Source organism: Arvicola amphibius, chromosome 3 (assembly GCF_903992535.2).
Source record: "Arvicola amphibius chromosome 3, mArvAmp1.2, whole genome shotgun sequence".
Lineage (NCBI taxonomy): Eukaryota > Metazoa > Chordata > Mammalia > Rodentia > Cricetidae > Arvicola > Arvicola amphibius.
In genome coordinates this window covers 35,528,246-35,541,187 of record NC_052049.1, presented here as the reverse complement: position 1 = coordinate 35,541,187, position 12,942 = coordinate 35,528,246, and the positions used below count along the sequence as shown (strand labels likewise).

Sequence of the window (12,942 nt, the reverse complement as noted above, 5' to 3'; positions counted from 1 at the left end):
TAGTTGTATTTGGTTTCTAAATCTGTCTTATTTAGACAAAAGGGGAGATGTTGGGGCAGCTGGCCCAATCCCTGCGTTCAGGGGCGTGGCTGCCCCAGCGGAGTAGCATACCCCTTAAATAGGATCGGGGTGCCGGGAGGAGCCCGTTTTTAGCTCTCCCCTGTGTACCTGCTGCTCCGCTGGACCCTAGGTTCTGTAAGTTCCCTTATTTCCCCTTTTATTAAAACTGATTTATTATAAAAGGACTATCTTGGTTATTTCCTAACCCCTCCGACCGCCGGCAGCCGGTACATTTTTTTGTGATTATTTCGGGTCTGGGCAGCCATGAAACAAATGGGTAGCCTCTGACTACAAACCAGTTTTCTTCAGGGAGTCCCTGTCTCCATCTTTTGAAGCTGGACTTACAAGTGGGCCGTATTACCCACCTGGCATTTATGGGAATTTCTGGGACTTGGACTTGGGTCCTCATGCTTATGCTACAAGCTCTGTAACCACTGAGCAATCTCTCCAAGCTATTTTCATAATAATACTAAGATGTTGGCCTTTGGCTATTACATTGACAACTTTACTGATTGTACAAAATCATTGATGGTTCACAATTCCAGGGCTTTAGAACACACCAGTGCAGTTAGCCAAACTGCTCCGGTACTACCACATTCTTCACTGCCAGGAACTCTCAGGAAACACAAACAACTACAAACAAATTCTCTCAGGAATGTCCTTGCTCAGCAGTAGAAACACTAAGATATTTTAACTTCAGGGATAAATCTGTAGCGAATGCCTGTTTAGTACGATATGCAAGGGGGCCATTGCACAGTGTGAGAGGAGCAGCCTGCCTCCATAAAGAGAACAGTTTCGCCCATTTTCGTAGCCAGTGCTAAAACTAGACCTTTTATGTGAAAGACTCGAAAGCTCATGCCTGTGATTCAGGACTTTAACATCTTTGTAACCCTCAAAGACTCCTGATGGAATGGTAGAGGTATTAATAACTTTAATTTAATTTAATTTCATGTAGGGAAACCTTTGGGAACTATGTAGAGCTCGGTGAATTGATATTTTCCACAATGTCAGAGCATGTTTCTATGTGTGTTTGAACATGCAGATCTACTCCTTGTAGCAGAGTAGTAAATTTACTATTGGGGAAAGTCATTAAAATAATAATGATTAAACAGTCACACAAGTATTGACTGAACGTGTGTATGTGTCAGATACGATGTTAGATGTCAAGGACAAGAAGCGAAAGTGTTAAACTTAGCATTGCCATTATGGCTCCCAGCTCCTAGTGAGGAAGAAGTTTTATATATATGTAAGAATTTTAAGTTGTTAAATATTATAAAAGAAAACAGTTGAGTGCTAGAATGGAAAATAGTAGTGGTATGTGAGGTAAAGGGTGACCAGAAGAGGATTTTCTGAGCAATTGCCTGCAGGATGTAAAGAAGCCCCTAATTTGTGGGCGAGTGTATGCCTGTGGGGTTGAGAATGCCTGTGTGCATATCTGTGTGGTGGCTGTGTATGGGAGTGCAAAAGCCCACACTGGGGTGGAACCTGGTGTGTGTGTGTGTGTGTGTGTGTGTGTGTGTGTGTGTGTGTGTAGGTGAGTGGAATGACTGCCTGGCTTATTTGGGAAATAATTAAAATTGGAAGATACTTCTGGTTACGCTCTCGCTGACAACTTGCGGGAACTTGGCAATGGGGCTCAGGGAATTTGGATGGCCTCATCTGAGTTCCACAGAGAGTCAGGGATGGAGGCAGTCAGCACTTCTGGGCCCAGTCTGTGGCTTCTCACTCTTCCATCCCAGGCTGCAGAGACAAGGTGTATCTTTAGCTAGTTTCTGTTGGATAGAGAAGAGATAACCTCACATTCTGCCCTTCCTGCTTAACAGGAACCACAATCAGACCAAGGGGCTGTGCACGTAACTTGCCTTCCTGTGACATTAACTCATTGGCTATTCACAGGGAGGTCTATGCTCTGTTTACCTAAGAAGGAATTTTACCCAAGAAGGGAAAGAGAAGGAAAACTGGCATTTACTAGGTCTCTTTTAAGGATTATCTCATAGCGTTTCAGAGAACCCTAGAAAAAAGCTGTTATTACCACCCTTGTTTTTGCCACCTTTCCATCTTTTCCAAAATCCTGAGGGGGAAACTGATAACCTGTTTGTTACAGGGTCACATGACAACAGGTGCCCATGCCCACCCAGCACAGGGCTCAGCAAATGAGGTATTGTTGGTTGGGCTGCAGGGCGTTTCCTCCTTTGTCATTTATAGTTTGACTACATAAATGCTTTCAAGTGATGGGGCCATTTTCAGATAATTGAGGCTTCTGAAGTTTATCAGTCATCAGCATTCCCCATGCAGCGATGGAGCTAAAGCCCTGGGCTTTCTGAGGATGTTCTGAAGCTGCCATTTGACTACTTGGCATCCTTTGGCATGGGCTTTTGCAAGCTGCTGTGTTTCCATGAGTGAAGGTTGCTCTGTCCTCCAGACAGTGAAGAGATACTCTTCAGTGTGAAGAGATACTCTGCTCAAGATCCGCTCTTTCCGGATCAGAGCCTGGTCTGCCTCTGGAGAGAGACTGAATGAGGCCCTTGTCTTCCATGTTGAATCTGAGTCAGGCAGTTACTAAATATATTTTCATGTTTCCACTGCGTCTCATCTATTTTCAATCAATGGCTATTTTCATTTCAATTTAACTTTTTTATTCAGCAGCTAATAAAAATGATTTTTATTAGTTTGATTTAATTAAAATGTCAGTCAGAGACTCGTTTAGAATACACGACACTGTAGGAGGCATGGAGGTCCTTGTGCCCACAGACATGCACCAGGGGAATGTGGGATGTTAGCACACAGGAGTGTTCCTTCAAGGGAAGGAACGATATACTTGCTATCTATCCAGAAGGCTGGGAGCAGATATGCATTCTAGCCTGATGACCTCTGCCCTATTGTGCTATCTGTGTGGCCAGAGACCACACTGGGCCCTCCCTGAGACCCTTATCATAAGCTTGTTTTTTTTCCAGCCAGTCCATCGAACCCATATCATGAGCAAATAGTGAGAGTTTGATTTCTTCTTTTCCAATTTGTATCCCCTTGATATCTTTTTGTTGTCTTATTGCTCTAGCTAGGACCTCAAGAACTATATTGAATAGATATGGAGAGAGTGGACAACTTTGTCTTGTTCTTAATTTCGGTGGGATCGCTTTGAGTTTCTCTCCATTTAGTTTGATGTTGGCTTGCTGTTTATTGCCTTTATTATGTTTAGGTATGTTCCTTGTATCCCTCCTCTCTCCAAGACCTTTATCATGAAGGGACGTTGTATTTTGTCGAAAGCCTTTTCAGTATCTAATGAGATGATCATGTGGTTTTTATTTTTCAGTTTGTTTATGTGATGAATTATGTTGACAGATTTTCATATGTTGAACCATCCCTGCATCTCTGGGATGAATGAAGCCTACTTGATAATGGTGGATAATTTTTTGTGTGTTTTTAGATTTGATTTGTCAGTATTTTATTGAGTATTTTTGCATCAATGTTCATGAGCGAGATTGCTCTGTAATTCTTTAGAAACAAAACATTGCCAAACTCTTTTTGTGAGGCTACTACAATTACCCTGATACCCAAACCAATGGTCATATTTTGAATAAATGAAGATGGGAAAGGGAGAGTGGAGTTGGGGAAAAGAGGGAGGGAGATATACTGATTGATTGAGACAGCCAAAGTCCTTTTCAAGAGAGTCTGGAGTGTGTTTTCCTCTTTAATTTCATAACTAGCTTCTGCTTCTGCCTCTCTGCATCTTGGCTGAATCTGTGCCTTCTAGGAGACAAGAACTAAGGAAAGTCCTTCAGCTGGTGAGAATGAAGGCTCATTCACTCCGCATTTACACTTCACAGTTCCCCAGAGGGGGCATTGTTGGGACTGTAGGTGAATTGTGCCCTTTTGTGCCTCACTTTCCCAACTGCACTGCTAGTTTACCCCCATTACCCTGGGAGCACCTTCTTATGAAATCAAGACTGTTTCTGCAAGGGTTCAATTCTGGAGCCCCAATTTGAAACAATGCCAAGCTGAAACTTTCCAAGTACTGGCAGACACAGATGGGACAGGCACCTGGTGGTATAGTCACATCATGGTTGAATCTCACAAATGTACTGTTCCAAAAAAGAATCAATTCACACAAAAACATGCATGGCAGGAGTGGTTATACAAAGATGATGACATGCATTGCAGGGGTGGTTATATAAAGGCAACAGCATGCCTGGCAGGGGTGGTTATACAAAGGCAACCATCACCCAATGCTTAGGAAAATTCTTACTCTGATGTTAGAAGTTGGGGTCAGGGTTATTTTTTGGATAAAGGTGATTAGATATTCAGAGAGTTTGGTATGTAGTCCTCTGTTAACAGGACAGCAGTTAAGCTCCATTTCATTCATGTATTGAATATATAGATACTGAAAAATACACCAGTTCCTGTCCTGTCTTCATGGAACTCATACACTAGTGGGAAGAGACACTATCACCAAGGTAACAGGCTAGGATATGTGTGTGTGTGTGTGTGTGTGTGTGTGTGTGTGTGTGTACACACACAGAGAGAGAGAGAGAACATACACATACATATACAGGTCAAGGTAAGGGGGCAGCAAATTTGTCTGAGGGGATGAGGGTGAGGTGTGTACTGACATCACAGAATATTTTGGAGGAGGCTGGGCATATTAAGCCATGATGTTAGCTTAATAGGGGAGTTTTCTAGAAATGGAAAAACCAGGGTTGAAACAGATTTAAGAGGGAGGATCTTGGGCCAGGGGAAGGGGCTACTTGATGTTCAATTGAGGTTGGGAAGTGGCTAGATTTTGGGGGGTGGGGGAGAGTGGTATAGAGAGACAGCTGGAATTGGGGGGCTTTTGAGAGCAGTGTGAAGACCAAGTTCAGTGGAAAGTTCTAGGAATCTGTGAGGGTGACCCTAGTGAGGACTCCTAGTAATGGTGGATACAGAGTCTGAAACTGGCCCTCTTTTGTAGCCTGGCAAGGCTTCCAGTGGTGGGTCTGGGTTACATTTGATTAAGTTATTGACTAAGGAGGTCCCATGGAGATCTCTAAACAATCCAGGCTGGTGCTGGGACAGACGATCGCCCTCTGAAACTGATGAGGGGGGAGTTCATTGTCCACAACTTTCACCTAGAGGGAGCCCATGCCATCCCTGGATGGCAAGAAACTGGAGACTGAATAGCCCAGAGACCTAGGGCAGAACCAAAAAATGAAATGAAATGAAATATAAAATCAATAAAATTATTTCTAATGATATTCTGCTATACTCATAGATCAGGACCTTGTCCAGTCATCATCAGAGAGGCTTGATCTGGCAACAGATAGGAGCGGGTGCGGAGACCCGCAGCCAGACATTATGTGGAGAGAAAGTCTAAATTGGTAGATTCCATTGTGTTTCCCCCCTCCTCCAGGAGATTGGGGAACACCACAGAAGAGGGTGAGGAAAAACTAGGAGTCAGAGGGGACCGAGGACACGAGGAAAACACGGCCCACTGAATCAACTAAGCAGAGTGCATCTGGGCTCACAGAGACTGAAATGGCAATCACAGGGCCCGTGTGGGTCTACACCAGGTCTTCTGTGTGTATGCTGTGGCTGTTAGCTTGATGTTCTTGTGGTATTTCTAACACCAGGAGTGGGTGTGTCTCTAACTCTTTTGCCTGCTCTTGAGACTCTTTTCCTCCTATTGGGTTGCCTTGTCCAGCCCAAATATGAGGGCTCTTGTCCCATGTAACTGTTGTCTCTTGGAAGCCTGCTCTTTTCTGAAGAGGATGTGGAGGGGGTATGGGTCTGGGGAGAGAGGAGGAGCTAGGATGAGTGGAGGGAGGGGATACTCTGGTTGGGTGTGTTGTATGAGAGAAGAATCTATTTTCAATAAAAGCTCTCTCTCACATACCACAGGTATTCTCTAAATGCCACAGGTATTTGAGAGTTGTATTTGGGAGAGTGAAGAATATTTTAGTTTTCCTCAGGACTACTGGTTTCTTTTAATTGACACAAAGAAAGCATCAGCCTGACCCTTTTCTCAGGGCTCTCTCTTGCCACAGAAAGAGTTAAATGCTAAGCTGCAGTCTTAGTGACTAACAGGGCAGTGCAAGCTGGTGACTGGTGATCATACCAGACAGGCCATGGCTGGCACAGTTAGGAAGAAGTGCTTCTTGGGATAAGTGAAGCCAGACCCTTTTGCTTGATCTCTTCCAGTGGTAACCTCGGGGGTTTGCTTTGAAGGCATGGTGTTACATAACTCCCGCAATGGTTTTCTGTATCCAGTTGAGATATTTGTTTGTAAGAAGAATGTAGACACCAGGCTTCTTGGGGTCACCACATTTCCCAAAGGAAGTGACACCCCTGAAAATGTTATCACATATTAGAGGACTTCCAGAATCCCCCTGGAACAGAAAGACATGTGTTTTAAGTATGATGCATTTCCAAGATACTTACTAATAATTTTATCCATCCAACCATCCATCCAACCATCCATCCATCCATCCATCCATCCATCCATCCATCCATCCCTTTTATTTCTCTTTCCTGATTTAAAAGCAAATTTTAAATTTCCTTTAACTAGAAATAATCATGGAATGATAAACAAGACTCAGAAAGACAAATAGCACATTTTTCTTATATGTAAAAACTAGATTAAAAATTGAGAATGAGAGGCTGAGACAGGAGGATTATTGTGAGTTTCAGGCTAGCCTGGGCTACAATATAAGTCCTTGTCTTAGAAACAAAAACTAAATCGAAGGGACAGAATAACATGATGGTAAGGAGAGGAGAGTTTGAAAGAGGAAGGGGAATGGCAGGCAGGTAGGGGAGAGCAGAGAGGTCAACACAGTATGTATGGCTAATACAAGGTAGGTGTGTGTGTGTGTGCACACACGTGTGTGCATGTGCGTATCTGTGTGTGAATGAAAATTTCATGATAAAACCCATTATTCTTCACACCAGAATGAGAAAACAAATCAAGTGGAAGAGATTCTCAAATTGAAAAACAAAACAAAAGTCTTCTCCCTCTCTTGTCAGCCCTTAACATCCACGCGTGGGCTTTTTGGTTCACGGGCCTCTATGTTTTCCGGTTGCTTGTCTTTGAGAAGAGCGACTCTGCAGCAGTGCAGAATCACTTCTATCGGTAAGACAAGAAGAGAATGCAAGTCTCCTTTCATTGGCTTGTGCCCTCTTCTAAAATTAAATAATAATAATTATTGATATTAGTAATTAATAACAATCAACAATTATTATATCCATCTCTCTCTCTCCCTGTCCCCGTCTCTCTGTATATATGTATATATGTTCCTGTGCCACAGTGTGGAGGTCAGAGGACAACTTGTGTGAGTTGATTCTCTCTTCCATGTGGAATCTGGGGATCAAATTCAGATGTGGCAGCAAGCACTTTACCACTGATTTACATTCTTGTCCCTTTAAAAGAAATTTTAAAAATTATATGTTTTCTCCCTTGACCAGTATGTCAGAGGAAAACATGTAGGGACAATTAGAAAGCTTGAGCTGGGGTCCCAAATATACCCTTTTCTAAGGAGGACACTAGATAAGTCATCTTAGACAGAAGGGCAGGTTTTGATATCTCAAACAATGTTTAGGTTATTTTTTTTTCCGGGAATTTGTAAGTTCTCATTTCACCTTATTTCTGGCTGTTTACTGAAAATGACCATTAGAAAATAGAGACCACTCCCCGAGGGGGTCTATCGAGGAATGGAGAATGGTGCCACCACCCAAGGGACAAGCAGGGGTCCTTAGACATAAAAGGGAAAGACAACTGTTCACAATGGTCTTTCTAGAAGATCCCTCTACACCTTTCATTCCCCAGAGTCAAAGGACAGTTAGATATTCTAATTTACGTACACTGCACGAATCGTCTTCCCCTTTCCTGCCGCCTGCACAAAGCATGCTGTTGTCCACCAACTGTTTGAAAGCGTAATGCTTTGGGTTGTTGCAGACTCTTCGGTCGATCACGGTGACATTGACTTCTCTCAAGATGTTGGAAACCTTGCAAGAATCTCTTTTGGTGCTCCCCCATCCAGCCACATGACACTTGGTGTGGGGTTTCACATCCTCGCCTCTTGCCGGGAGGCGAAGGATTCCCACCGCTTTGGTGATAGCTGCTTTACCATCCAGCTGAAAACACAGAGTTGCTTATGGCCTCGCGAACATCACAGGCAGAGGAAGAAACACAACCTGAAGTGTAACCGAGGAGGTTGAGTACCAAGGGGTGGGGATGGAGCTACTTTTCACCATCCAGGAAGCAAGGCAGGAATTAGCATAGGGCTGAGAGGCGACCCAGGGAAAGCCAGGGCTGGTGATCTCTAGGAAAATAGCGAGAGGAATCAGGCTGGAAGAATGGGGACAAGGAAGGTGAAGGTCCTGTCAGAGGCTTGAGACTCTCTCTCCTTACCCCCGGGGTGAGGATTCAGAACCCCTGGGCTCAGTCTTATTCTTGCTATGAAGTTCACCATCAACGCTTGCAGTTTTGTGAGAAACTGTGAGCCCCTTCTCCTGTCACTCTTTTCTGGTCCCTTCTTGCTTCATCCTACATTCTACATCACTCTTAATGAGCCTGGCCACATCCTGCTTAAATCACTCCCCTAAATGTTCGAATTCTAGCCAAGGCGCACAAAGCCCACCTTTGTAGTCTGTGTCCCACTTTCCCCCTCAATTTCAAATCTCATCCTAACTCCTTTTCTTTCCTCTTCCTCCAGGCTCTTCCTAGTACCCAGCAGGCTTCCCCGACCATCTGCTCTTCCCTGGTGCTCCCATGTTGTCTTGGTTGTGGATAAGCAGAACACTGTCAGCTCAGAGCCAGTATTTATCTGTCTGCCTCTCTGTGGACTGAATGCCTTCAGGGGAAGTCCCACTTACAACGTGTCTTCTGTAAAAGAGGTAGGCAGACTGCACTCACCACTGAGCAGGGGGCCTCCACCCTCCTGATAGCTCTCAGCTTCCTCACAGACTGTCAGTATCAGATAAGGCGGGTCCAATGAAGGGAACAATCACAGGGTGGCTCTGTAGTCAAGTTTGAGTAGGGACAAAACTGATGTCATTGTCCACATTCCCAAAATGGCCAAAGACCATTGGCTAAAATTCACAGTGGCCGTGTCCTTACAATCACAACACTGGCTCTTTCCCTTCTGCTTCCTAGGTGAGACTGTAAAGAAACTTCATCATGGAGCTAGCCCACTTGCTGACAGTGCTCCATTCAGAGCAGACTCTCAGTTCTTCAGAGCTCTACCAGGCTTCCAGGCCGAGCTGGAGGGCCTCCTGCTTGTCCTCTCAGGGAGTCTACCCTGGTAGTTTCCCAGAGAGGCCATCTCCCCTGTTGAGGGTCAGCACAGACATGTCTCACTGTGGGGGACTCCTGGCGGCCTTTGGTGGGTGAGCATCAACACTGTAGACAACCTGGTGCTGCAACGGTAACAACTTATGAGAAACTGCTGAGTTGAAGGAACACCAGTGGCCAAGTGCTGCATCCCTGCCCTCCTGAGGATCCTCACACTTGGAATCCAACTTGTGAGGACTGGTTTGTGGTGTGTGCATGCGCTCACACTTTCTCATGTAGAAGTTGGTTTCAGGTTACACTGTTTACTAAAAGTTACAAGAGAAAGACAAAAAAAATCCAAGCATATTTACCTGAAGGAGTTGCAGATCTCCTTGAAATGTCTCAGGGTCATAGCACGGGTAGGAAATTGCCCTCTTAATGGAAAACATCTGTTCAAGTTTCTCTTTCTGAGCTACAGAGTGGGCACCAAGGATAACTTGAGGCTTGCCTCTCCTGAAAAGAAAATCATACAACATTTAAGTAAGAGAACAGAGAAAGCTCAGCTCCGGATTTAATGTCCTCAGTGTTTGCAGCTGGCATCAGAGTTAGAAACAAGCACAAAATGGGGCCAGGGCTTATAGAACTCTTTTTGGTGTTTTGGTGTCTTCTACCTAAGACTCCCAACATGTGTTAGGATGCAGTCCAGTTGCCATGTGTTTTCAAGGAGAAAGCAACCAGGGAGTCTCCGACTTAGGAAAAATAAACTTGAGTTGGGATAGCCTGGAGAGGTGGGGAGCAGGGTATCCCTGGACAGGCGCCATGGCCCTGGGTAGCTGGGCTGGAGGACCTGGGCTCTGCTGGAGTAAAGGAGGAGCTTCTTGTGTTTTCACCTGCTTCGGATTTGTGCGGCAAAGTCTGTAGTGGCCTTCTGGGTGGATGACACCCAGTGGAAAGAGCCAACCCAAAGGCATAGTACGGGGTTAACTTTGTGTTCTCCAGAAAAAATAATGAACTTTGCTGTTGTATTCAAAATAGGAAGGGTGGTCCAAGGCCTGCTTTTAGGAGCTGGAAGGAAGAGATGCTTTTTCAGTGAAACTGTGAAATCAAGAATTTCACACCCACATGCAGATGAACATGGACAGCCCTCCTATAAACACACACACACACACACACACACACACACACACACACACACACACACACCACCCTTTCTTCACCTAGACCCTGCTGCCTCACATATGGACATGTACATAGACCCACACGGAGACTCACCTCCTCCAACCAAACACAAACACACAAACAAACAGAACTGGAGCTAACTCCTAATCTAGTTCATGAACCAATGAGAGATGAGAAAAACTGTATCCCAGCTTGTTGGGTCAACTTGTGATCATTTGGTCCTGACAATTAATGAATTTGTCAGTGTCTAGCTTTCTCGTTTGCATAAATTGTGATGATGCTTTTACTTGACAAATTTTATTTCGTACCACAGCACAACTTCATATATAATTTTAAGCTGAACCTTTGCTGCAGGCAATTTGTCCCTGAATATCAGGGCATATCAGGCAGTGCTTATTAGCAACAGGTATCAGTAAAAGAACAGTAGTTCCTCGTGATAAATATGGCTCTGTCTTGAAAATAATGACTCAAACCTTTAGTGAACGTTATAGGGTACTAGTATTTTTTTCACATAATCAAGGAGTAGTAATTTCCTGGGATCACTCTAGAATCCCCTATTAAGGTGGGGAAAGACCAGCGACAGGGAACAAATCAGCCGTAGCCATAGGACACACTCAATGGGATTGACACTGACTGTGTAAAGGTGCTTATGAACCGAACAGGGAACAGAATACTGACAGAGATTGTGTGGAGGTGATCAGACCGGGTGAGTTAACTGGGTGCTGTTGTGTCCCTGTCTTTTCCAGTTCTAATCCTGTTATTTATATTAGTATTGTGCATTTTAGTCTTAATACTATCTGGCCCTTGTTTGTGAGGCAAATATCACAACAGGATACGGTGTTGGTTATGTGTACCCACTTTTTTCTCCATTCCACACTAATTGTGGCTTTGGACTGGGTAGCTCTGAGTCAACACTGGGAGTGAGAGGAGCTGGGAAGACTTACAGGTCACAGTGAGCAGCGGTCAGGACCCAGTTTTCATTGATCAAAGCCCCTGCGCAGATTTCCAGTCCTTTGATGAGAGCCATATAGCGTCTGGCGTGGGATGGGACCTCATTTCCTCCTATAATTCCCTTACAGGATTCTGGAAAAACTAATAGATTGATAGAGAGTGAAATCCTTGCTTATGTAATCATCCTTTGCCCCAGGAAAGTTTGGCTGAAAAAAAAAATTACACTGCAAATTTTTAGTTGTGTGTCCTGTGCCAGGGAACAGAGTGGGTCAAGCTCCCAGGCTTGGCTAGTGCTTGCTGCTGGAGCATCTGCCCCATGGCTGTGTTCCCAGCCACACACACACTTACACACATACACACATACCACACACACACACACACACACACACACACACACACACACACGCGTGCCTGACAGCACTGGCTCAAACTCAGCTGGGTGCTTGGCTTTGTTGTTAAGTTGTTTGTTTGAGTCATGTAACCCAGGCTAGCCTCAAACTTGTTTGGTTGTCTCCCACCTTGCTCCCCCACAAATGCCAGGATTGCAGCCATGCACCACGTCAGACTTGAGTTTAGCTTTAATTTTTATTATAAGCCAACATCCCTACTTTTACTTTCTATGCCATGTGCCTAAATTGATACGCTCTGTCTCTTTTTCCCCTCTCTCTCCTGTTTCTCCCTACCCTAGTCTCTCTTCTTTCCACTTCTTGGTACCCGTTTATTCTTTTTTACCTTTTTTTCTTGCCCCTTCTTTTATTATCCTTTTTTCTCATTATGATTAAATGACAAATATGTAGAATGTCTTTCTTTCTGCGTGATAGGTGTCAGACTTTATTGTCATGGTAATAACTTATAGCCCATATTTAAATGATACATTCCATAGACCCACTTGAGGGGATGGTTTGGGACCAGGAAACTTATGTGTTAAATAAGCATCTTGATTCTGATGCAGGTGGTCCCCTGAGCCGCAGAGGACTGTTGATGTGTCTAGGAAAGAAGTGACTGATCCTAATTGTGACGCTGTGGCCTATTATCACCAGCAGATGGCATCTCACAGAGAGTCTTTAGATACACGGTAGACATCCCAGATCACCAAGTGGCCAGAAGCTGGAGAGCTGGAAGGGAGTAAGGAAGATTGAGTTGGCAGCATCCTTGATTGAACCTCCCAGGACTTGGCTCTAGCCTCAAACAGACTTTCTGCTACTCAGTTTGCATGGAAACTAACTCCCTACTCTCTTATGCAGAAGCAAAGATATAGAGAGCCTTCTTGAATTGTCATAGATTTAAAAAAAATCTATTATTAGTAAAATACATACCCATGTAAGTAAAAACAAACAAACAAACAAATAAAAAGCCTTAGCATTTTAATGCCTGGACAGGAAAAGTTATTTGTTGTGTTAATCTGCCTATAAAGACGTTCAGCCCACTGATTTAGTTTTCTAAGTCTCATGTTAGACTTCTTTATGTGTATGAGTGTTTAGCCTGCATGTATGTCCGTGGAGGCCAGAAGAAAG

At 44.2% G+C, this 12,942-nt stretch overlaps 1 protein-coding gene across 1 annotated transcript; it reads right to left on the bottom strand.

Annotated features, from left to right (window-relative positions):
• Positions 1-6,266: 6,266 nt before the first annotated feature.
• Positions 6,267-11,980, bottom strand: Gzma (granzyme A). The gene is made up of 5 exons (XM_042054677.1): positions 11,845-11,980; positions 11,422-11,569; positions 9,670-9,811; positions 7,888-8,160; positions 6,267-6,419 (listed from the first exon to the last, which is right to left on the bottom strand). The coding sequence occupies exons 1-5, from the start codon at positions 11,978-11,980 to the stop codon at positions 6,267-6,269; spliced, it is 852 nt and encodes a 283-aa protein (XP_041910611.1).
• Between the last annotated feature and the right edge of the window lie 962 nt (positions 11,981-12,942).

Coding starts and splice junctions, on each gene's coding strand:
- Gzma (XM_042054677.1), bottom strand. CDS start 11,980: ATGGCTGCAATCCTGGCATTTGTGGGGGAGCAAGGTGGGAGACAACCA. Junction 8,161..9,669: donor GAGATCTGCAACTCCTTCAG/GTAAATATGCTT, acceptor CTGTGTTTTCAG/CTGGATGGTAAAGCAGCTAT. Junction 6,420..7,887: donor GGGAAGACGATTCGTGCAGT/GTACGTAAATTA, acceptor TTTCTGTTCCAG/GGGGATTCTGGAAGTCCTCT.